Genomic DNA, 23,458 nt, shown 5'->3' on the forward strand with positions numbered 1-23,458 from the left:
CATGTCTCAAGGTCATTTCCACAATAGTATTGAATTAGTCCGGTGATTACTTTTATGAGTGGATTCTGATTTGAACCTCGCAGCAATGGATCATTTTGATGTGATGCCGACTGGTTTTTGTTCTTTTTTCATTGAGTAGTTTAATGCCAGCTTGGATGTGCGAGACGAAAGCAAAACGGGGTGGGCTGTCTGGTGGAGGCTTTTAAACTGTCACTTCTAATTTTTGTTTGTAATCAAGATTTTGTTTTTTTCTTTCAATGCAAAACACGTCGACCAGAAAAGCACAATTGTTTAATTTAAAATATTCGTGTGACAGTTACACAACAAAAACTTCCGTTTTAAGAATTTACCAGGATTTTTTACAGACAGTGATGTTATAAAACATATTTTGCATTGACTCCCTAAAAACAAATATTGCAAAATAGCATTAAGACAATATTTTAATGTTTTGGTCATAAATGTTACCATCAACAAAAAAAAAAAGTACAAAAAAAGTCTTGTTGGATTTAAAAACATAAATAACTTTGGATTGACAAGTTGAATTGTACTTGCAACCTTGCTTGTCAATTTGTGCTACCTTTATGCCGCTAAAGAGCAAAAAAAAAAAAAACACTAGCGGGAATCCGGCCATATGGGCTGCACTCCCACTGTGAGCGTTCACAGCCAGACAGAAGAAATATGACGAGAAATATGCTCTTCCCGCCCGATCGTTGCTCAAGCGCTATAAAAGAATAAATAAATGGAATTGCAGAAGATTAAAACGGATGACTGTGACACGACCTCACATCGTTTTGCACTGCGGTTCTAATAGAATTAGTAGGACCGGGCGCTTGTTCAAATGGAAGACAAGTATTTTATCACTCAATGAAATCAACTGCTGACAAAAGACTTAGCTTGAGATGTAAACGGAAAACAATGTGAGAAAACGAGGTGGAGCGCATACGGTCAAACCTGGAAAAAAAAAAAGGATTTCATAGTAGATATTTTGAAAAAAATTGCATCGCGACTGCACACAAACAGGAAAAGAAAAATTGTAAGCTAATGTTCACTTGGTATTCAAGGGGGAAAACACATTTTTCTTTGTTTTTTGTTTTGGACACTGTGTTTGGATTATAAACTAAAGTAGCGCTGACTACAAATCCCCTGAGTACCACATGTGGTTTGGGCTTTTATAGACTTGTAATATGTGAAGAGCAGAAAATGAAAGCAGTCCACGGGGGGGAGGAAACATTGATTTGCAGTGAATGCATCTGTTGTGAATTTCAATTATAGCAGGCATACCCAAACAAGGCTTTTCTACAACATGCCACTCTGTCTTTATTTATTTGGTTGACTAATATGAAGAGAAAAACAAAAAAAAATCTGAATGGTCCTATTTGAAAAGAAGCAATTGGAACTATGGAGTGGATGAATTCAGCAAACATGATTGAAATGTTTTGACTGGCATCATAAGCTCTTTAGAAATTCATAGACTTGCCAGATTGATTTTACACACAACAAAACAAGAAGTACCCGATCTCAAACTAAAACAACATTGAAAAGGAAAAAAAAATAATAATAACACCAGAAGCTTCACGTGCTTGTCGCTTGGTGCAATCAATAATTGACTGGCGAGAGCGACGGAGTCATCGTCTGGGATTTTCAGAAAAGCACAGTGTCAGGTTCACGCAACGCACAGCGGCTGCTTTGATGCCCCTTCAGGGAAGAGCTCTGACTGAAGTTTGTCTGTGGCTTCGTTGGAAACTTCACGCTGCGAGGGCTACAAAGTGCCGCGGCGTTCCGTCGCTTCAATGGCGTCACCAGGCCTGTGGGTAGCGAGACGCTTGAGATATTAATGACAGTTTACTTCAACTGTAACATCTTTTATAGTATTCCATCTGGAAAATCTCACTGATGAAAATCATTTACTCCGTAATGACCTAATTTAGATGCTGTAGTATCAAGTCCTTTTCACACTGCACTTAGCTTTTGTGATAATTACCACGGGCCACAAGGTGACCGAGCGCCAGCGTGTCCTTATTTGGCACTTGTTGCTAAGCGACTGAACAGGTCACAGTCAGGTGTCTGCTCCTACTAATTTTAAATCTAGTTGTAATAAAACGGCTTTGCTCGGAAGGAGAAGACGATAAACGAGATGCGTGGCCATGACCCACATTTCTATTGTTAAAAATGCTCAAACCAAACTCAACGTTTTTATTGCGTCGTGAAAGGCTTGTTTAGAATATTCTTCGCTAGCTTAGCGACCGGGTACTAAATATAGGCACCATTGCATGATTTTAGAACTTTCCTGTCCTCACTCTGTCTGGTCCTGTTTCCATCCATAGCATGTTATATTTTCCATGAATTAATCATGATTAATTTGAAAAAGATAAACCTTTTTACACTACATGTTCCACACACGCACTAAAATAATGCCTCACCGTGATGGTCTCCTGACTGTGAACATGTATCAGCCTCATCCCACTCATAGTTCTCATCAACAGAGGGCTTTCTGCTGGAGAGAGACGGAGAATGTCAAATCTTTTCAATCTCACCAAACGCTTTCCACTACATGTACGGAATACGTTTCAGAATATTAGGACCAGAAGTATCATTTACACGGGAAACAAGAAAGTCTTACCTTTGATTCTTTGCAATTTGATGACTGTACGTATTGGGTGTGTTAGCCTGGCCGACCTCCTGGACAGTTTCAGGTGAGCTGGTGTTGTTTGTGGAGAAATGACAGAAAGACAAGCGTCTATTTGCAGGTTCCATGCTTCCTCGGCCACTGCTTGCAAAACTACTGTAGCTGCCTCCGCAATCCGGCACTTCTTCGTAGGATTCGGCCTCCATTTCCAGCGCGGCTAGATTATTTTGGGGCTTGTTGTTATGAAGTACAAAATTCCGAGAAAACTCAATTGTAGACCTCGGGTAACTCGTTGTGTTTTGGATGATGTCCTGGTATTGCTCTGGCCATTTCGGAGGATTGGGTAAGACAGAAGCAGGTGTTGTTTTGGGGTCGCTAAGAGACCTTAATGGATTGCTAATGGGTAGATAGTCGGTAGTTTGGCTAGTAATGGGAACATTTGGAGAATATTTGGAGATATTGTTCCCGGGCAAACTTTGATTATCTGCATGTAAAGAGTCTGAAGACTCCGTGTGTTTTTCTTTGCTTAAAGAGTCTATCCACGCATCAGGGGTGAGGAAATCCATATCCTCGTGTCTTCTCGAGTCGAGGCTGAGCCTTTTCTGCTTGGAGTCGCATAGTTTCGAACCTTGGCTCACAGCTCGGCGCAATTGCGGCCCTGAAGATTTATCTTGGTAGTAAAAACTCACGCTCCTTCTCATTTCTTCATAGCCACTTGGGCGAGAGAATCCTTCTCGTACATGAGAAGCGATTCTGTGGTGTAGCATCGGCATTTTCGTGACACGTGTTTCAAGCGCCGGCTCGTCCACACTCATCTCAATACCAACATTCTGCTTAATGGACTCGGGGAAGTCATCCTCCGCATCTGGCCCTGCATCCAGAATCAAATTGGATCTTTGGCTATATTTTTGATGAAACGGTGGATTGGTTTGTCTCGGTGTCTCGGAGGAAGGTGTATTTGTTTCCGAGGATATGGATTGCGGTACATCATGATCGCCCTGTGGTGTTTCCTGTACCCGTTTGTGTCTCATTGTCGGGGAGGCATGTGGGGGTGTTAATCTGTTATTGAAAGAACGGTCTGCTCGCTCTCCGGTTAAGGATGGAGTAGGATGTTGCTTACCGGCATATAAATTTGGAGGAGTGGAAGGGCTGAAATAGGTTCTGTCTGTGTTCATGGGAGAAAAATTATTCCAGTGGACAGAAGATGAGAAGTAAGGACTTGGCGACAGAGCAAAGCTGTCCTCGTAGCTTTGTCGGTGCGTGCATGGCAAGGTATGTCTCTTGTAGCCGTGAAAAAGCTTGTTACCGCCATTCTCTCTCTTCTCAGGCACCGGCGTCCCTCTTATTATTTCTTCTTTGTACACTTTGTATTTCTGGAGTTCTCTCGCCAGCTCTTCCCTCTCCTTAGCTAATTTCAGGCAGCGAGTCAGGTTTCCTCTTTCTCGCTCGTGTTCCATTTGGAGAACCAGAGTGCTGGCTGTTGTCGAAGGCTGGTAATGGCTTGAGCGTAAATGCGGGAGTACTGGAAAAGTGGGAGATATTACTTTTTTGTGAAGGCAAATACTGGATCGGCTACTGTTGGAGCACAAACTGTTCAAGTCGGCAAAGCCGTCGTAATTCCCAGAATGATCAAAAACATCTTCATCCAGATGCCGGGTGATGTCACAGGTTTGCCTCGATGCATTAGATTCCGATTGTTTGCGTGGTAGAAGGTCCACAGAAAGAACAAACGGTGGATTTTTACTGTCTTGCTCCTCTGACGCCAATTTTTGAACATTCAGTGTGTCATACGGGGTCATTACAAAGAGTCCATCTGGACTTCTGGTTATCAACTCAACAGAAGGAAAAACGGGGCATGATTTTAGACCCTGGAATTGATTGAGGCTTCTTCTGCGGTTTGAGAGGAGCTGCTGCCCATTCTCACGGGTGAAGGAGGAACAATCTGTCTTGGAGGAGGATGAGATGGTAGAGGAAGAGGCATTGGCTGGAAGTAGGCTTTTCTTCAACACACTGTCTGTACTGCCGGAGCCTGAAATCTTTCTGTGAGTGAGAGCAGGAACGAGGGGTGGAAGAAAAAAATAGTTAGAAATGGCAGAAGTGTCAGATGGAGAGAAAATAACAAGGTGAGAGAAAATGAGTCCAACTCAGAAAAAGCACTGAGGGTATAGAAACGGATTCGCTAACACTGTTGATATACTTTTTGCAAAAAAAAATAAAAAATAAGCAGATGGGATGGAAAGGTCAACGGGAGGCATAGAGAGCACATGATGGAGGTACTTACATCGATGGGGAGCACTTATAGATGGCAGATGGGGGTTCTGGAAGGGAGGGGCGGGGCAAAATGGGGCAAAACCTTACAATCATCCTGACCAAAAATTCAGACAGTTGACCCCTAACCTGCGTTAAAACGCACTTTATTAATTTTACCTTTCGGAGTCTTTTGGCGTCGTAAATTCTTCCTGTGCTTGATGAGGTAGGCGAACCCCAAGAGCAACACCAGCGCCAAACACATAAAACCAACTCCACCAAGAACGCCAGCCAGTAACGGTTCTGGAGACTCGAGCCGTCGAGATGAAGAGGTGTACATCTCCATTCCTGTCACGACACATTAGTTTATAAATGCCGATCTAAGCGAGCTAATTGTGATAGAAGTCGTCGAAAACCGGTTTCGACAAAACACGTTTCCTTTGAAAGATTAGAGGCAACAGCTACAAACGTTTTTAACGTATCGATGTCAAGAAGGAAATTAACGTGGAGGGTTACCTTGGCGGATAAAAGAACAGCACGGAACGTTTCACTTGATGAAAAGCTGGTTTTGACAGCAACTTCCATTTCGTTTTATTTCAATTGGGCTAGTTTGCAAACTTGAACCAAAGTTTGAACCTGGATATTTGTATATATATATATATATAAATATATATATTTGTATGTATATTTATGTTGAATGAGAACCTGAGGGGCACGGTTGCTCCAGCACTTACCCATGGTGGAGACATTGAGTGATGGACCGGGCTCGCTCAGCAGCTCTCCACGGCGAGTTAGCAGCCTCAGCTCATATACGCAGTCCTGAGACCAACACACACACACACACACACACACACACACACACACACACACACAGGGGATGAAACCTCACTTTGTCAACACCACTGTGCTTGCAATGCTAATGAAGTTGATTTGAATTTGACTAGAAGAGAGCAATAGAAGGCGGCACATAGAGGAAAAAAAACACATGAAGATTGATGGAAGACAGAATAGTCATTTTTGCCTGGTAGCGTGGATGATTGAGTCTACATAAGTCAAAATGACATCAGTATTGTGTAAAGTGTGTAGGCAATATATATTTCAAGGTATGCGGAACAATCGGTCAACAAACAAAAATACTTTCTTTTACCTTGTGCAGCCCCTCGACAATGATCTCACTCCTGTTGGCACTTATATCTTCATCCAAATTGATCCAATCCTCTTGCTTGACACGGGACTGAAGAACAAACCCCGTGATGGGTGCAGGTTGCTCCAGCGGAGCGGCCCAGTGCAGAACAACACCTGCCGAGCCCAAACTAGCTGACAGCGAGGAAGGCGGCTTGGGCAGCTGACCTCTCCTTGCTGTGGGATCTGACAGATGGAACAAATTGAGATGGAGTATCTCTGAGCACGTTTTAAAAAAAAAAAACTCCAATAAAATAGTGAGATAAGTATTATTATTCTTTTTTTTATTATTATTATTATTATTTATTTATTATTATTTTATTTTATTATACAAATTGAGATGGAGTATCTCTGAGCACGTTTTAAAAAAAAACTCCAATAAAATAGTGAAATAAGTATTATTATTTTATTTTTTTAATTATTATTATTATTATTTATCCACTAATATAATATAATATAATATAATATAATATAATATAATATAATATAATATAATATAATATAATATAATTTTACGAAATATTAATTCTGCTACAGAAAAATAAAAGGGTGAGTGAGGAGGATACTGACCTAAGGTTCGCACAGTGCTAATCTCGCTAAAAGGTCCTGTCCCAACTTTGTTGTGAGACAGGACGCTGAACTGATACTCAGTGGCAGGAGAAAGTCCCGTCACCACCAAGGCAGTGCCGGAGATAGCGGGGACGGGCACCGAGAACCACTCGTGCTTCCCTTCATTAGCACGCGCTGAAATCTTTTTCACCCTGCAGAAGGAGCAAGATGTGAAAACAAAAGAGGGGAGGACAATTCTGGGAGTGTGCTTTTATGAAACATGACAGAAAAGTGGGTTCCATTAATCATTCATATTCGCCAACTGGAAATCTTTGTTTCAAAGACAGCACTGATGTATTTCCACTAATGCACAGAGTGCCACTCCAATTAGAGCGATTGTCGTTATCTGCGGCAGAGCAGAGGTCCTGCATATCTATTTTATACAGAGCAAAAAAAAAATTGACTCCTGAAGCCCCCCCCCCCCCCACCTCAAAAAAAAGATGAAGAAAGAAATGATTCACCTATCCACAACGGAAAAACCTTTGAAAATTATTCATCTAAGTCTTAATATAAGGTGTGAAGCTCCTGGCTTTAAGTGTCGTCTTCTTTCATTTGAGAGGTTAAAATATGAATTTATTAATGTGGTGGAGTTAATTATAAGGTTCTGGTTTAAGTAGGAAAAGTGTGATGGGTTGCTATTAACTGACACAGACCGCCCACGACGATACAATCGTCAATATTTAATGCCTCAGACTTTTGGATTATAGTCTTACCGTACTTTCAGCTTCTAAAGCGACCCAGTTTTTTCAACTTCAATTTGACATCCATACATATAAGGCGCACTTGATTATAAGGCGCACTGCCGATATTTGATTTTTTTTTCGTGCGGTACTTATATTTACCCGAACATCCATTTTGTGTACGACTCGGCTGGTTGGTAACCGATCAATCGCTCCAATCCCATTTTAAGTCATTATTACCATAACAGACTTTTTAGCTCATGCATGAATTTCCGCACCAGTAATTCTGATTCGTACAATCCTATACGTGGAGTAACATCGTCTTGTCAATAACCACTTAACATTGCGATAGTGTGACCACTGAGATATAAAACTCGGCCGTCACATTGTTTTGTAGCTGCCGTGACTTTATAATGGGTAAATGAATTCCTCATCCCGAAGATCAATAGTGTAATATCGGCGAGGTCAATGGTTGCCATGGTTACGGCCCGAGCACAAATCGGGAGACTTAACACCTACCAAACTGAAAACGTCTGTGCTGAACCGCCATCAAAGCCTGCTTCCCAGGAGATGTTGGCCCGCTTCACCCCTGGGGAGACGGAAAGGGACGTCGCTACATGGGGGCTGGTTCCTGTAAGGGGAAGAACAGAGAGTTCATGGAAATTGAGGAGAAAAAAAAACCCCGGCTCAGACTGGACCGTGTTTACCATCCGGAGGCAGAATCCAGGCTTGAGGGGTGCTCTCATAAGCATGCACCCTCACAAAAAAAAAAAAAAACGTCATTATACTTAATACAGCGGAACCTATAAGTCAAAAGTCCCCGAGGTTGTACAAGAAAAATACATCTCAAAGTCTCACAAAACCCAGAGGGGCGATTTAAATTGCCATTACGCATACAGAATACCTCGCAAAAGCTTAGTTCAGCAATCATCCAAAAAACTAACCACATACAATTTTTTAGTTTAGTTTGTTCGTTCGTTCATTCGTTCATTCGTTTGTTTTGACATATATTCTAAATTTTAGAATCTAAAACACAGATCACAGATTATTTTATTGGCTCCACTGTATATACTTGGGGCCTAAAATAAATCTAGGAGTTGATTTGAGTAACAAATGTAAAAAAAAACCTTTTCTTCTTTGAGCTTCCTGCCACTCTTGCACATTTTGCCCATTAAACTATATTATTGAGCTTGCAGTCTGCAGCAATGCCAAACTGGATTCCATTACGTCGGAAGGGATCATTTATCGTCAACACGATAAGAAACAACAGCACTATGTCGTAAAAAAACAAATAAATAAATAAAAATAGCACTCACCCAAGACAAAGATTTGAGTGAAGGCTTTTACAAGGGCGACACGGTTAGAAACACTGCATTCCCAAATGCCGTGATGGTCCTTAGTGAGGGACCTCAGCCACAGTGAGCCGTTGGGCGTGACGGAATAAGCCAGAGGGCGAGTCAGGCCAACCTTGGAAAAAAAAAAGAATATCCTATCTTTAATTTGAAGTGTGCGTTATCCTCGAGGAACTACGTTAATTCCGCCAACTCGGTAGCGATACGTAGAGTCGGCTATCTGATTTTACAATGAATAGCAGACTGGATTGAAAATTGGGTCATAAGTGATCGCTATCATACAAAGCCTTCTTCTCTACGCAATAAATTCTATTATGATCACTGTGTTAGAACACCAGGTCCCTGTAGCATGTGTTAATTAGCGCCAGGCAGATTGCGGGGAAAGTGGAATGTCGAGTTGCTTGTAATGTTCTGACTTCTATTATGGCAAATTGGCTTTTTAATTCTTGATGTACAAATATTTGGGTCTCTGAGTGCCTGCCCACCCATCAAGTGGGAAATTAAACAATCCGGTTAGTGTTTCATCTGCCTGTTTCTGTCTGCGGGCGGGAGATTTTGGCGCCGGCGTTACATAACATTTAACGACCGCTTCTATTGTGAGTTTCTATTTCGATAGCTGAATGTCAGGTAGCTGTTGTAAACTGGGTGAGGGGGTCCGTTCAATTTACCTTAGTCCATCTGACTTGGACCGTGGCGTCGTCGTTGCCTTGACACGGGATGAGCAAGGTTCTCCCAACCTTCTGCTTATACTGCTTCTCCGGAGCGCTAATGAACGATGGGGGGTCCTGCGAATCGTCAAAGCAAAACATGGCAATCGTTTGCACTACTTAAACAGAATTAATGACTCTCTTCGGACAAGATTATCTTAATAACAAAAGGATTAGCCACACAATTAAGTGACTAATTACACAACTATTGTTGTGATTCAGAGCCGGCTCTCATTAATGCCAAAGGGCACCGACGTCGACGTGAAAAGGTCAATGAAATGTCGTTCTTGATTCAGTGTGACAGATGCCATTTAGGTTGATTACAATCAAGTGGTCAACAAGGACCTATTTGTAAAATTACAGGGGTACATTCATTGTACTTTTATATCTTTTTAGAAAATCCAAGTATGACAGAAATCACATGGAGACCAAGCATTAAAAGATAAACCTAAACCACTTCGGTTGTCATTGTTTCCGATTACGCCGAGATGGGACCGTCTCGTTTCTGAGAAACAAGCTCGGTGCTCCCACTAATTCAACGTAATGGTGAGTTTTATTCGTCAAATTTAATAAATGATAAATAAATAATTACTAATAAATAAAATCATGTTGTTTATACTTGTTTGTATGCCAGTCGTATCATTTTATTTTGTTGTATTTATATATTTATTATAAATGAATATTAATTCATTATTTATTTATATAAAGGCCGGTCCGTGAAAATATTTCTTACACTGACATAAATGATAAATAACTTGTACCTGGAGAATGACCTGGGTCGGTCCGGATCGTCCCGTGCTGCCATAGTTGTTGAACGGGGTGCAAGTATACACTCCCGTTGCGTCGTCATTGACGGTGGCCATTAGCAAATTGCCTTCTTGTGTCACACTCCATCCTGGATACTGTGCGAGAAAGGTGAAAAGAAATCCCGTAATGCTACCTCGGTTACTTAATGTGAATCTATTCATCAAATCTGAACAGCTAAATTCTAAGTATCGGTTATATATAAGGGCTTCAACTTTTCTTTCATCGTGTCAGTGACTTGTGTTAAGTTCTCGTTGGTGTCACAGTGTCATCGTGTTTTTGACATGTGTGTTACTGTGACCGTGAACGTTTCTGACAGCCGTGTTGGAAGTGAAATAATTGGCAACAGTGTGACTCCGCATGCCTTTGTGTCACACCGCGGGAAATATATCACATTTGGTGTGGCATGTCTCGTCCACCGGGCAAAGCATGGGACTAATTTAATCAAAGTTTGCGCGTGCAAAAAAAAAAAAAATTGTCGCAATCTTCATTGTGACTGCAAATGAAGCTGATGTAGAAGAAACTTGAATTTTGGAGTAGCAAAAGAAAAAAATGGAGTTGTCTGACCAGACATATTGTCTTGGCTTGTTTGAGGAGCACAATGTCATCATCTCACAGCCATGTGTGACCAGGGTAACGAGGATGTGCCAGGCTGTCATGGCTCTTTATGGTTCTTGCACAGAGTCCCCACAGTTTAAAATTTGACATCATTTGCAAGAAGACTGTCGGAAGAGAGCTCTCATGTGGTTTTACTCACCAAGGACAGGTCAAGTGGCTCTCCATCCTTGGTCCAATCCACACGCAGGAGGGGAGGCTGAGCTATTAAGGAGCAGTTAACCATGCCGGTCATGCCTGTAGGAAGATACGTTTCCCGAGGCATTCCAAGAGCCTGGGCTGGATCTGAGAAAGGAAAAAATAATAATTGAAATGATTTTTTTAATAAGCACAGCAGATGATTCCATCCACACGGGAAGTCGCACATGCTGGTGCGATCGCATACTGACCGCTGATTAATTTGGAGAACAGATTGTTTAGTCGTATTACATTTTACAAGTGTGAAAGGAACTTCCCACAGGAGGGTTTAACAATTCTCCATGAAAAAAAAAAATAAAAATACCGTATTTTCCGCACTATAAGGCGCACCTAAAAACTTCCAATTTTCTCAAAAGCCGCCTTATAATCCAGTGCGCCTTATTTATGGACCAATATGGATTCATGGATGAGGACTAACTTAATAAAGTAAGCTTTAAGTGTTTATTTTCTGTGTTGTGTGATATTAACATTTGAGCAGCGTTGAGTTATTGATATATTGTATTGTTTTCACTATTTCGAGTGTTACTATATTGCATTAACATTTGAGCAACGTTGAGTTATTTATTCTATGCGTCTTTATATATGGACAAAGTTTTCAAATGGGACATTCATTGAAGGTGCGCCTTATAATCCGGTGCGCCTTATAGTGCGGAAAATACGGTAGATATAAATATATATATATATACATACGCATGACTGTGAGGACAGCAGAGGCAGTGGGTGGTGTCAGCAGGCCATTCGTGGGCGCGCAAGTGTAGTTCCCTGAATCCTCCGGGATGAGTCTCGAAATGAGGAGGGTTCCATCAACCATGATCTTCACGCGTGACTTCAGCGACCTTCGAACAAAATAACTCTTCAACATGCAAAGAACAAACCAGCCACTTCGGAATCATAACACCAAGAAATTCAACTTTCATACGCTGGCCAAGGCCGTAAAACATTGTGGGAGTTTTTATGTTTTGTTGTTTTTCTAATAACACACGCTTGCTTTGATGTGGACCTTAACCGGTGACCGAATACTGCTGTGAGCGTAGGTTTTTTTTTTTTTTTTTCCATACGAGCAATGAATCAAAAGACTAATGTGAAGCGGTTAGTCCTTGCTGTGAACACGCAGAGATTTACCGCCAACTCAGTGGCTGTAAGCAGCTTTTTAGCCTCATTTTGCCACCAAATAAATGTATGATTCAGTCTCGGCGCTCACATTAAAATGCTATCGAGCGGCAGACATCTGTTTCCACCACATAATCTCTGATAAACTCCCGCTGAGCAAAGCGCTTCAATGCAGCCACACAGGAAAATATAATGAAAGAAAATTGGGATGTTTACGTCGCTGTTATATATTTTCAAATTTGGAGAAACAAGGTGTGTTTCTCATTGATTGAGTTAAAAAAACAACGTTTTCCAAACAAAAATCAGGTCCATCAAAAGTCTTTCGGCTCTCCAGATTTGTTCCCAGCAATCACTTTGTGAAAAGTGGTGGGCGGGTGGTGCGCTGACAATCATGCAGAACTCCAACGATTTTTTTTTTCCGCCACTTATATGGTAAAACGCTTTCCTATTTGTATTTTTGCCCTCTGTGATTTTAAGACAATTTTGTTTTCGTTTTTTTGATGTGACGTGAGCCAAACATGTTTTATGTTGTCGGAGAGCGTTTTGTGGGAGTGCCGACTTGTCACACTTATTCCCACTGTGCGTACTTATCTACAACAAGCTTGACATACACGCAATGGAACACAAGTGTCTGATGATATATGTACGAGTTGACACGCAAACACGCACACGTCGCTGAAAGAAAAATATAAAATATGGATTGTGCACTTCTTAGTGTATGGCAAAGATAAATAAATAAAACTCTGATAAACTCTCTTGAAATTTGTGATAGTGTAAAAAATATATATATATTTATTTAACTTTTCATTTATTTATTGTTATTTTTTTACATTATTATTTTTTTATTCTTAATAATACTACAAAGAGAACAGAGAGTAAAAAGTAAAGCTGCACACTTAATCAAATAAATTTTTAGAACTGACTCGAGGTGGTAGACGTTGTCTCCTCCTTTCAGCCACACATAGGTCATGTTTGACGGGTCAGCCACAGCCTGACAGTGAAGAAGTGCATCCTGGGATGCATTTAGAGAGCTACTTTTGGGAGGCACCACGATAACTGGGGGCCCTGGAGGAAAAGCAAAGACATTATATCACTTAAGAAAGTTGTCACAGTTGTACTTAAAGCCCTTTTTCAAACCGAGTCATGCGTTATATCCATTTGTGGCCACACTTCTGCTTAATTAGACTGATAAATCACAGTATCATCATGTTAAGAAGCTACAGTGGGATTAAAGCTCCAAAGTGTACCCTTGAAAGTTCAATCTGAATACTAAGAGAGATAAAAATGATATAAATGAATTGAGGACGACAATGTGAAAACTTCCCAAGGGTTTACAATCCTCTGATAGCATGAAAATAGAGGAGCTGGGAACAGTAAAGAAATCTGTTGCGCAATGGCTCCATTTAAATAAAGGGAACAAAGCTCTAAACTAGATCATGTGTATTATTTAGCGTCTATATAGGAGAGCCGACTCATCCTTTTTAAATATGCGCATCGAGTTTTAGGTCCTTAAATGCTTGATGAACGAGTGACGATGGTATTATAATTGCCAATAGAAGCCACAAGATGGCGCCAAAGCAATGCAACTATATGAAAGAGCAAATAGGTGAGCTTTTCAACAAATGATGGATAAAATAATGGATAAAAAATTCAGGTGAGGCTGATATTTTACATGACATTACTGCTAATGTGCAGTATATTATGATACTTGTTGGAAAATGTATGCAGGCCCATGAAATCCCATTTAAACATTTGTGTGGTTCCGTGCATGCCTGGAGGGGAATTTCCCTAACAAGAACCATAAAGAATTTCTAAAGTTTGCATTTTCAGAACATTTTATGCAGTGGAGTGTAATCCAATTAGAGGCGCTTGCACATCACTATGCACCGTAAAATGTTCTGGTGAAAATGTTCTCAAAGCTACTGTGTTATTGCAAATCGGAAACATTAGAGAAGACCGTTTGGCAGGAAGTCAGAGTTGAGGAAAGTATCTTGAGCGGCCGCGACAGGATTCCGCATGGAAGCATCGAGCTACCATAGCGATGAGCCAAATTGGCCTTCCAATGTTCTCAGACAATTGTTAGATGGGAGGCTGCACTGACTGAACCTGACCACCTATAGACTGTAGCAGCAATTTGAAAAGCTTATTTGTAATTTCTTGCTAATATAACTAAATTTGAGATTTTTTTGGGAGTCACTGATGACAGCTTGGCGGTATCAATGTCAAGTGCTAATAATAGTGTTCATCTTGAGAGTCCTTCCCTATGATGATGCAAGAGAGGGAAACAAAAAAATCGCATCGGCTCTCAGCCGCGCAAGTGCAGACATGAGGCATCCCAAAGGAAACACGGAGGCCGACAGATTGACAGGCGGCAGAACAGATCGAACGACAGCCGCTTACTGACCTTTTATCTTGACTTTTGTTTGGAGAGTCGTGTTTCCCTCCGAGTTAGAAGCGTGACAGGTATACTGTCCAGCTGAGTGCACGTTCACCGCTGTCAGAGATAAGCCTTCTTCCTGGTAAACAAGATTTGACAGATACAGAGAGGTGGGAATGTAAAACTACATATTGAGAGATATTTGTTGTGTCCAACCATACCTGATCATTCCCTATTTGAATCACACTTCCATCCTTCAACCAGGTGATGGTTGGAACAGGGTTGCCAACGGCAACACAGGGAAGAGAGAGGTGACCTCCGACCACACTCTCCAGGAGAGGAGGCGGGGTTTTGGTGAAGCTAGGGGCCGCTGGAGAAGAAAACTGGCTTAAGTTCATGATTGAAAATGGAAAATAAATCAAATGAACAGCTAATTTGCCTCACCAATAACAGAAAGCATAATCCAGGTGCCGTTCTGAAGCTCCTCTCTGGGTTTATCTAATAAAAGGATCCGGCACTCGTACAGGCCCTGGTCCTCCAGTTTTAGACTTTCCAACCTTAAAGTGCTGATGTCCAACAAAGAAACCCGCCCTACAAAGACATAAACAGCAGCTTGCAACATTATGCATATATTTATATGTGTATATATAAATAACACATGCACATAGTACACCCTCAGAAATCTAATCTCACAGTTGCCAGGTGATGGCTCCCTTGACATGTTAGCTTTTTTTTTTTTCTAATGCGCAGTGGAATAGAAAGCAAGAAGTGAAATTGTCCATTTGAACAATACATAAAGGACACATCGTCCTCCATCTCTTAAAACAAAGATTATATCCTTGTGTGAGATGCTTAAAACCAGATTCAAAGTTTTGCAGAAAGTGTTGATCCTGACCGTTCAGAGAAAAGCAGGAAGTGGATGTTAGCTATGTCATTGACGATAACACACCCTATTTACTTTTCCAGGCTGTCAAAGGCAACTAAGTCCACAGGGAATGGTAGACAGGGTGGAGTTACAATCAGGGTAAAATACACTCTCATTCCAGGCAGGATTTCAAAATGCAACCTTGGGCACATGCCACTTGAGTCCTCTCATGTTTACTTGTCGGTGCGGTAAATAGGTCACTGTAGTACCACGGGTGCAAAGGTTGGGCTGGGGCAACAAAGGTGACTGATAAAAGAAGTGAAGCTGCCAACTGAAAAGTCAGTTTAACAAATGGAGTCATCTAGCGCACTTAAAAATACAACAACTGGTTCATGAAGCATATTTGAAGCTTCATTTGGCCATCACTAAAAATGACTTTATTGTATTGACCAACGACTTCACCGTTAAGCCGCTATGATCATTTAGACATTGAATCAACTGATCGACCGTAGATCCATCAAGGGTGCTGAAACAAACGCGAGTCATCCCAGTCGATGATCGTTCATGTCGGAGAGGAAGTCCTGCTAACTATGCGTGAAACATCTGAACACAGTCTGTTATCGCCGATTGGATTTAAGCGGGAAGAGCTCACGCGGATCAATATACAGCTGTGTTTATTTTTCATCTAGTATAGATACAAGGGGGGGCGGGGGAGTTGGCTGGTTTTCACACAGTTGACACTAATCCTCCGTTTTTTACAGCTCTGTCAAAAACAAATACATTCAAAGTCTTTGTGGCTTTTCGCTGAGCGATGGGCTACAAATCCATTTAAATCCATTGGCAAGTCGGAACGTTATCTAACCCAAAGATTAATAACGGACATGATGAGCCGCTATTTGGAAAAGCTCCACTGCCCATTTATCTATTTATTTATTTATTTATGATACGGTCACAAGGAAACAACAGTGCGGAGCCGAAACCCCCGGCGACACCTGAGTACATGACCCGAGGAGTCGAAATCCACACCTGTTGTTCTTTTAAAGCGCTGGTTTCCCATGATGCACATGTTACTCCCACAGCCATGCGGCAGTGTGAAGCAACAGATTACAAAGAAGCCCTTTCAAATCTTTTGTACGGCTGCAGGAGAGTCGTTTTTTTGTTTGTCACAAGAGCAGAGGCAGATAGGTTTACGACTTTTTTTTCCCTCTCTCTCTCTCTGCTGGATGATTTATGGCAGTGTAGCGGTAGACAAACCTTGTAGAGTAAATTACAGGACAAAGGTTAAAGAAATTGAGGAGGTCCTGAATAACAAGAATGTTTTCTCTGCTTTATCTGACACGGTAACATCAAGTGTTATAAAACATGACCTCAGAGCATGTTGATGGATAATGCGCAGAAGGGCGACTGTCTTTACAGGCTTTGACTGGGAAATAAATTCAGCTCCACTCCTACATAGAGCAATTCACTGGTCAAGGTTCATGCTCATGGAAATGATGGTGTCATGTTTCCTGGTCAGGTAAAGGGGGGTGGAGCTGAATACAAAAATATCCCTGTTATTGCGCTCTGCTCGGTGTGGCCCGTAAGGTCATTTTGTTTTTATTTAAAGTCGTGTTCTGAGTACGGGATTTTTAAATTTTATTTACTTTTTAATTTGATCTATTTTAATTTGATTTATTTTTTAATTTCATTTGTTTATATTTATTTTATTTATTCTTTACTTTTTTAAATTTATTTATTTATTTATTTATTTATTTATTTATTTATTTATTTATTAAATGTGTGTTTCTAGTATTTAAAAGAGCCTCTCCTAAAATACACCGCCACCATTTTGACTCACGCCTTGCATTGCCTCTGGAAATCTCAACATGACATTTAAATGTGCCGCCGAGCGCTTTCTCTTCATTTCCTCAAAGGTGTTGACAGCGAAAGCACGGCAGCATGAAAAATATTTCCATCTTATCACAAAGATGGAAAACATTGCTTTCATATGTGCTGAACAGCTCTGACATAGAAAGCAATAAATGGCCAGCGCCTCGGGGAAAATCACGAAGACACTTAGGAAGATACAACATCGTGATAGAAAGCCGAGTATCACGTTGATGTATTTTTTTTTTTTTAAAGATGCCTCTATAGTAAAAACTGATGACTGATAAAAAATGAGTTTCATCCTTTTGCTAAGCTTTTATAATAACTGGCATATTCTACTGAGGTCACCAGGTACCATGATGGAAAGAAAATATTGAATGATAAAATCTATCCATTCATCTCATCATTGGTCAAGTAGATTATGTGAATGAAACGGAGGGTTAAGCCCTTTATTTTGCTCAAGTGTACTCTAAAAAAATAAAATAAAAAGAAGAGCATCAAAAATGTTTTGGAGCAGCTGCACTTGAAAACATAAAAATGTCTGTCTTCAGGTGCATAAGTAAAATTTCAAAGGAGAAGGAAGAAAAGAGACAAAAGATAAAAACCAGTCATGCTTTTCTCTTGTCCATTAACTGTTGTTGAATTTGAAGGATAAGCAAAAGTAGTCTTAAGCTGAAGTAGACATTGGTAATTATTTCCCCGCAAGATATTCTGTTTTCAGGACTCTTGGCATAAAAAGATAATGATGCAACCAAAGTAGGTCCTTATAAAAGTGGCTACTTTTGAAATAGCAGAATGGTGGGCTTGTGTCTTTTCTCAAAGAACAGCCTTTTCTTATGCATTCAAATTATTGGGAGTGAATTTCACAAAGGTTTTGATGTCAGAAAAAAAATATTGGCATAAAGACCAGAAGGCTTTGCGTTTTCATCCACTGGCGGAGCTAGAGGGTGGCCGTCGGGGTACTTCCTCCCCCCTTTCCCAATCCATGTATAGAAAAGTGCAGAGGCAATCAGGATGTTTGCTCACCCTCATATTGCGGATGAACTCGAGGTGCATAGGATCCGAATTTCATCAGCACGGGGACGTCGAGCCCTTGTCGTACCCATTCAACCACGTGCAGTGAGCCAGATGAGACAACAGCTGAGTAAGATGGACCGACACTGCAAGTCAACTCCGCCTCGCCGTTGACCTTTCCGCGCACTTCTGGCATTCTCCCGTCAACAGTCCCTGTAGAATCATAAGAAGGGGGGAAAAAAAAGTCATGTGGATTTTTTTTTAAATCGACTGCATATTTCTGTAAAATGTACTTACAGACAAGACAAAAAAGAGCCACCACTGATAAAGTCTGCAAGTAAGATCTTCTTGACCCCATATCTGTGGTTCAAACCACCTGAAGCATGCTCAATCTGTTGGCAAAGAAAAAAAGCACACAATTGTCACGCTCACATTAATAACTATTGCCGCACACACGCAAACGACCATCTGTGGAAGCAAAGCGCTTCTATTTCTGTCATGATTTTACAGACACCGGGAAAGGAGCCTTTTTGATTTTTATATAGCTTTCAATGATTGGAATTCGTCCCATATCATTACACAAATGGGCATAGTTGCCTCAGTAAGCCAGAAAACAACCCAGGCCCTTATATCTTTAGGTGAAAGTAAATGTCATAAATGTCGTTTAAATCTTCTAAGAGTCATGTGCATAATGACATCTTAGTGTTTTATTTAGAGCGCATCAATGAAGGCATTTGGCTCGTGCAGCACTTAAGGATAACATCAATGGTTAAACAGAGGCGGAGCTACATGGTGGCCAGGGGTGGCCATGGCCACCCTTGGTTATTACTCTGTGGCCACCACAAGGAGAAAATTTTGATACGGCTAATTTTAATGCCGTTTTTGCATATTCTTAGACCCCTTGATTATCTGTGATCGTTCGTATACCTGAATTATTTACATCACCCAGGCACATCATGTAAGTAGTCAAAGTTTCTAAACCAACTCCTCCGAGCTTCCCCACAAAGATGCTTTGTATTTCGTATCAAGGGCATAGATAGATGAGTGAGAACAAATAAAAATGTACTGGAGCTTACAAAGTATCCTTGCAAGCCACCGCTCTTTGTAAGCAAAGGTTTTCTAGCCACGAAGCTATTGTCACAGCTCTTTGTAAATGAAAGTCACATTGAGGATAATAACTAAGATCAAGAGACATCCTCCCCTGACGACTGTAGGGTTGCTACTCTTGCTGTTTTTTGACGACTGCTCGACAAAATACCCTTCCGTGAAGTTTAATTAATAGAGTCCCTGTTTGGATAAAAGAATATCGACTGCCAATGTCATTCGACTACAATGATTTCGTGCCCCGACAAATACTATTCTGGGTTTTCCCCTAAAGCAATCGGGGCATCGAGAAAGGATGAGACGCCCCTGGTTGAGGTTCAGCAGACCGAAGCTGGTGTTGTTTTTAAACAGCTGATTTAGCAGATCGATCCAAGCTAGCTAAAAACACTGTAGGAGATTTCCCTGACTAGTGTCCCTTGGCGGTTGTCAAGCTGGGGGCTGGATTGACTTTATTGAGATAGTGACTATGTGATCTATGTTTTGAAGCTAAGCCCACAAAATAAAGAAGATACTAAAACATCGTTTTAGATTAGGAGGAAAAAATATATAGCAGCCCACCTTTACCAATAAGCATTTGCAAGTAATCCTGAAAAATGTTGTGATTTCCTCAGTTGATGGATAAGGAAGTGCTTTTGAAAGGTTAAGAAAAGTCAAAATATGATTAAAAAGTGGCACATCCCTCAGAGCTTTCCTGAAATAGAGGTAAAAGCATCAATGTTTGCTTTGACTTGTCAGAGCTACTCTCGTCTTATATATAACCCAAAGAGAGAGCAACATGTTTTTTTCTTTCAAAGAAGCCTCAAAGGAAATACCCGCATGGGAAAATACCAAACGACGGCCGCTGACGCATGACTGCCTGATGGCCTCCTTGTCAATACCCTCGACATCAACAAGTAGGACTGCCTCAGAAGTCTCAACATAGACAGGAACCGTGTAAAACTTGTATCAAATGAGCATTTCACAAGCTGGGGCATGTTTAGCTAATATGCGTAAATTGGGATTGTGGGAGCTAGCATACGCGTACATGCTAGCTACCCTAACGATGTAACGTGGCAACCACTAAAATCGTAGTCCAGGATGTGTTAACAGCATATTGTAACTGTATTTTAAATAGAATGTCGGATACTTTCCACTTATTTCGCTACTAAGTCTGCCAACTGCTGGAGCCAGCCAAGACTTTCCATTTAGGCAAGATGGCCGCACACTTGACCCCGTGTGGGTGTCGTCGTCTCGTCGGTTATGATGTGGGATGAGAGTTCGGCAGTGTGTGAGGAGTGCAAGTACAAAAGGAAGGAAGAAGGTCTTTTTTGGTTTCCACTGTGAAAGAAGGAAAAAGGAAAAGAAAATTTTAAATTTATCTGTGTTATTATTTCAATAATAGTTGATTTTTTTTTTTTAAACTGTAGAATCAGTTGAGAAAAGCCCCCCCCCCCCCCCCCCCCCCCCCCCCCCCCCCCCCATTTCTGACACAGCCAATATGCATGGCAAAGATGTTTAATTCCCCGGCACAATGTTGACGGACACTTTTATTCCACTCTGCCAACGATAGCGGAAATGAAAGTTAGCTTTTTTTTTTTTTGCCGCAGAAGTGAAAAAGTTGTCAGCAGAAGGTGCTCCCTCGGAGAACAAGAGCGAGTCGGGTAGGGCGGATCAAGTCGTAAATCTTTGTGAAAATAATAACTCACTTTCTGTCAAATATGAATTAGGCAGTCCAAGTTAGATTAATGATGTGTGGCATATTTTCTTGATTGCAGCCTGCCACGGTGTCAGTGTGAGAAATACATCACAATGTGCTTGCAAACTTTCTGGAAGCTTTTTTTTTTTTTTTTATAACTGCCCCTCAAAACAACAAAACAAGTCCATCGAGATGTTGTTTATGTCACTATTGACGGCCAAGATTTAACGTTAATGGCAAAATAGTTACTGAGGCAATCAGGGATTGCGTAACAGCTATTGTGAAAGGACAGAAGATGGAGATCGATATGAGGAAAACATTCTGTAGCATGAAAATGATTCAATCAAAATCCGTCAAGCAAAAAAAAGCAACCAGACGAGGTGAAAAATATTGAACGGCCGGGTTGCTCCCTTGACATTTGCTTGGACAAACGTTCACGCCCTCATGCTGATTAACGCAAGCAAGGTGACAGCGCAACAAAACATTTCGAATCATCATAAATGAGAAGTTGATTCTCTAACAACCCCCTCCTCCCGTTCCCCCATCTTGATTTATCAACTGAGACGGCGAAAGACAAGCTGTAGAGACGCGCCAGTGTTGCCGTTTTAATCTACATAAGGAGCGAAATTGAGGAGCAGCTGATTGATGGTGTTTCTGAAACGGCATCTATCAGCAAGTTCTGCCTCCTCGATCTGTGAGGGCAGCTATAAAAGAAGGTCCCGCGTTTGTTTTGGGGGATTCAATTATGAATCGCACCAGTGTCTGCTTTCGTTTGAGTCCATGCATCCTTTAATATTGTCCAAGGTATTGATTTAAACAGTGACTCCCTAAAGAGGAAAACAATCAGTGTTTGCTCACTGACTTTGGACTTTTTCAAGGCTGCTCCTGACAGCAAGTTCAACTGGACATTAACCCTGAAAGAATGTCTTTCCATTTGGTCAAAGGAACACATTCATCGTTTTTATACCAGGCACATATTTAGAGTACGAAAAGTCTCACCGCCAAACAAAAAAGTGTCAGTTATGCACTTTCTGATCGAGTATCGATATCGAGTATCGGTGTCATGCCGATACCTGTCCAGGTATTGTATTTGAAACAATACTGGTAACCTCTTGTGGGCATTTTTACGATCAGGAACTAGAAATGAGAAGCATCGAAGAAGAGAGAGTATCAACAGTACTAGTAGTATCGGTACTTGGTATCGGTCTGAAAAATATGGTATCAAACATCCCTGCTGTCTGCATCTATAAAATAGTTATGTCACTATAAGTCACTGGTATAGACAAATGAGGAAGATAGATTTATTTATTTACAACCAATCATTTACTTATTTATTCATAACCAATCATTTATCCATAGATTTGTCAAACTTTCATGCCGCTTATTCTCAGTAGGGTTGCTGTCAGTGACGATATTTACTCATCCAAGATCACCTTGTAGAGAGACTCCAGATCTCACGTGACCCAAGTTGAGGACAAGCGCTATAGAAATAAGATGGCTGGATATATAATTTAAGAAGCCTCTAAGGGTCTGCTAATCCAGTTGCACAAAGGATGTGTCTTAGTCATCACAGTCACTTCCATTCAGCCAATTATTTTATTTTTTTTTTTTACAGCAGTGATTCCATTGAAAAGCAAGCATTCATCCAAATGTTCCTGTCAAATAAGTCAAATTGAAAAATGCAGTTCTTCTTTGATAAAAAAAATATGGCCCTCTTCGGGTTTCTCGGTATTGCAACTTATTGGACCCATAGCACATAAGACAAACAAAAATAATCAATGGAATATCGTGAAGTCATTTAAACGCATCGTACCTGTAGCTTGGTAACACTCCGGCGGCCTTTGAGTTATTTAAAAATGTTTTAATCCTTTGTATATTCACCAGTCTGGAAGTGAGTCATGAGAAGCATCTGGCCTTGGTTCTTTGTTGCTCTGAGAACCAAGCTGAAAAGTGATACCTGTGGTGAACAAGAGCAGGTAACAGGTGTCCGTTTCTCATCCAGGTAACCAAGTGAGCCGCTCCACCGCTCTCGTGTATCCTCCCTCCCTCCCTCCCTCCTCCACAGAGCACACGGCCGCCCCTTTGCTTGTCAAAGTCAAAAGTCCTCGGCCACCACTTTTGCATTTTAAGCACGCCCTTAAAAGCCAACACAGACGCATGACGAGTAATTCAAATGTTTTTGTTTTTTTACCCGTGACCTAAATCCCCCTGGATGCAGGTCCATTATAGGAGCGGCCACAAGAGGGTGTCATTGCGCTTGTACTGAAACGGGAGGTGTCTAGATTTTAGTATTAGAACAATACCCGGAGTTAGATTGCATAAATGCAAAAAAAAAAAAAAAGTGATGTGGTGATAGCTCGATCTGGATCCTATTCGGTGACAGAAGATGTTGCAAATACAATTGGCTTCATAAGCAGAGACTCCATT

The 23,458-nt window shown here is 41.0% G+C and overlaps 1 protein-coding gene across 2 annotated transcripts; it reads right to left on the reverse strand.

Annotated features, from left to right (window-relative positions):
• Nucleotides 1-271: 271 nt before the first annotated feature.
• On the reverse strand, nucleotides 272-23,064 carry igsf9a (immunoglobulin superfamily, member 9a). 2 transcript variants are annotated; one of them, XM_068652800.1, is made up of 21 exons: nucleotides 22,845-23,064; nucleotides 18,550-18,644; nucleotides 18,265-18,465; nucleotides 14,952-15,098; nucleotides 14,729-14,877; nucleotides 14,535-14,646; nucleotides 13,054-13,195; nucleotides 11,711-11,856; nucleotides 10,965-11,107; nucleotides 10,165-10,305; nucleotides 9,365-9,481; nucleotides 8,661-8,811; nucleotides 7,864-7,975; nucleotides 6,626-6,816; nucleotides 6,021-6,241; nucleotides 5,608-5,692; nucleotides 5,054-5,221; nucleotides 4,908-4,944; nucleotides 2,621-4,666; nucleotides 2,421-2,491; nucleotides 272-1,805 (listed from the first exon to the last, which is right to left on the reverse strand). In XM_068652800.1, the coding sequence occupies exons 2-21, from the start codon at nucleotides 18,608-18,610 to the stop codon at nucleotides 1,642-1,644; spliced, it is 4,605 nt and encodes a 1,534-aa protein (XP_068508901.1). In that variant the 5' UTR covers nucleotides 18,611-18,644; nucleotides 22,845-23,064; the 3' UTR covers nucleotides 272-1,641. The 2 variants fall into 2 exon arrangements, with proteins under 2 accessions (XP_068508901.1, XP_049594052.1); XM_049738095.1 differs by having other exon boundaries at nucleotides 2,421-2,494.
• Between the last annotated feature and the right edge of the window lie 394 nt (nucleotides 23,065-23,458).

Source organism: Syngnathus scovelli, chromosome 13, assembly GCF_024217435.2.
Source record: "Syngnathus scovelli strain Florida chromosome 13, RoL_Ssco_1.2, whole genome shotgun sequence".
NCBI lineage: Eukaryota > Metazoa > Chordata > Actinopteri > Syngnathiformes > Syngnathidae > Syngnathus > Syngnathus scovelli.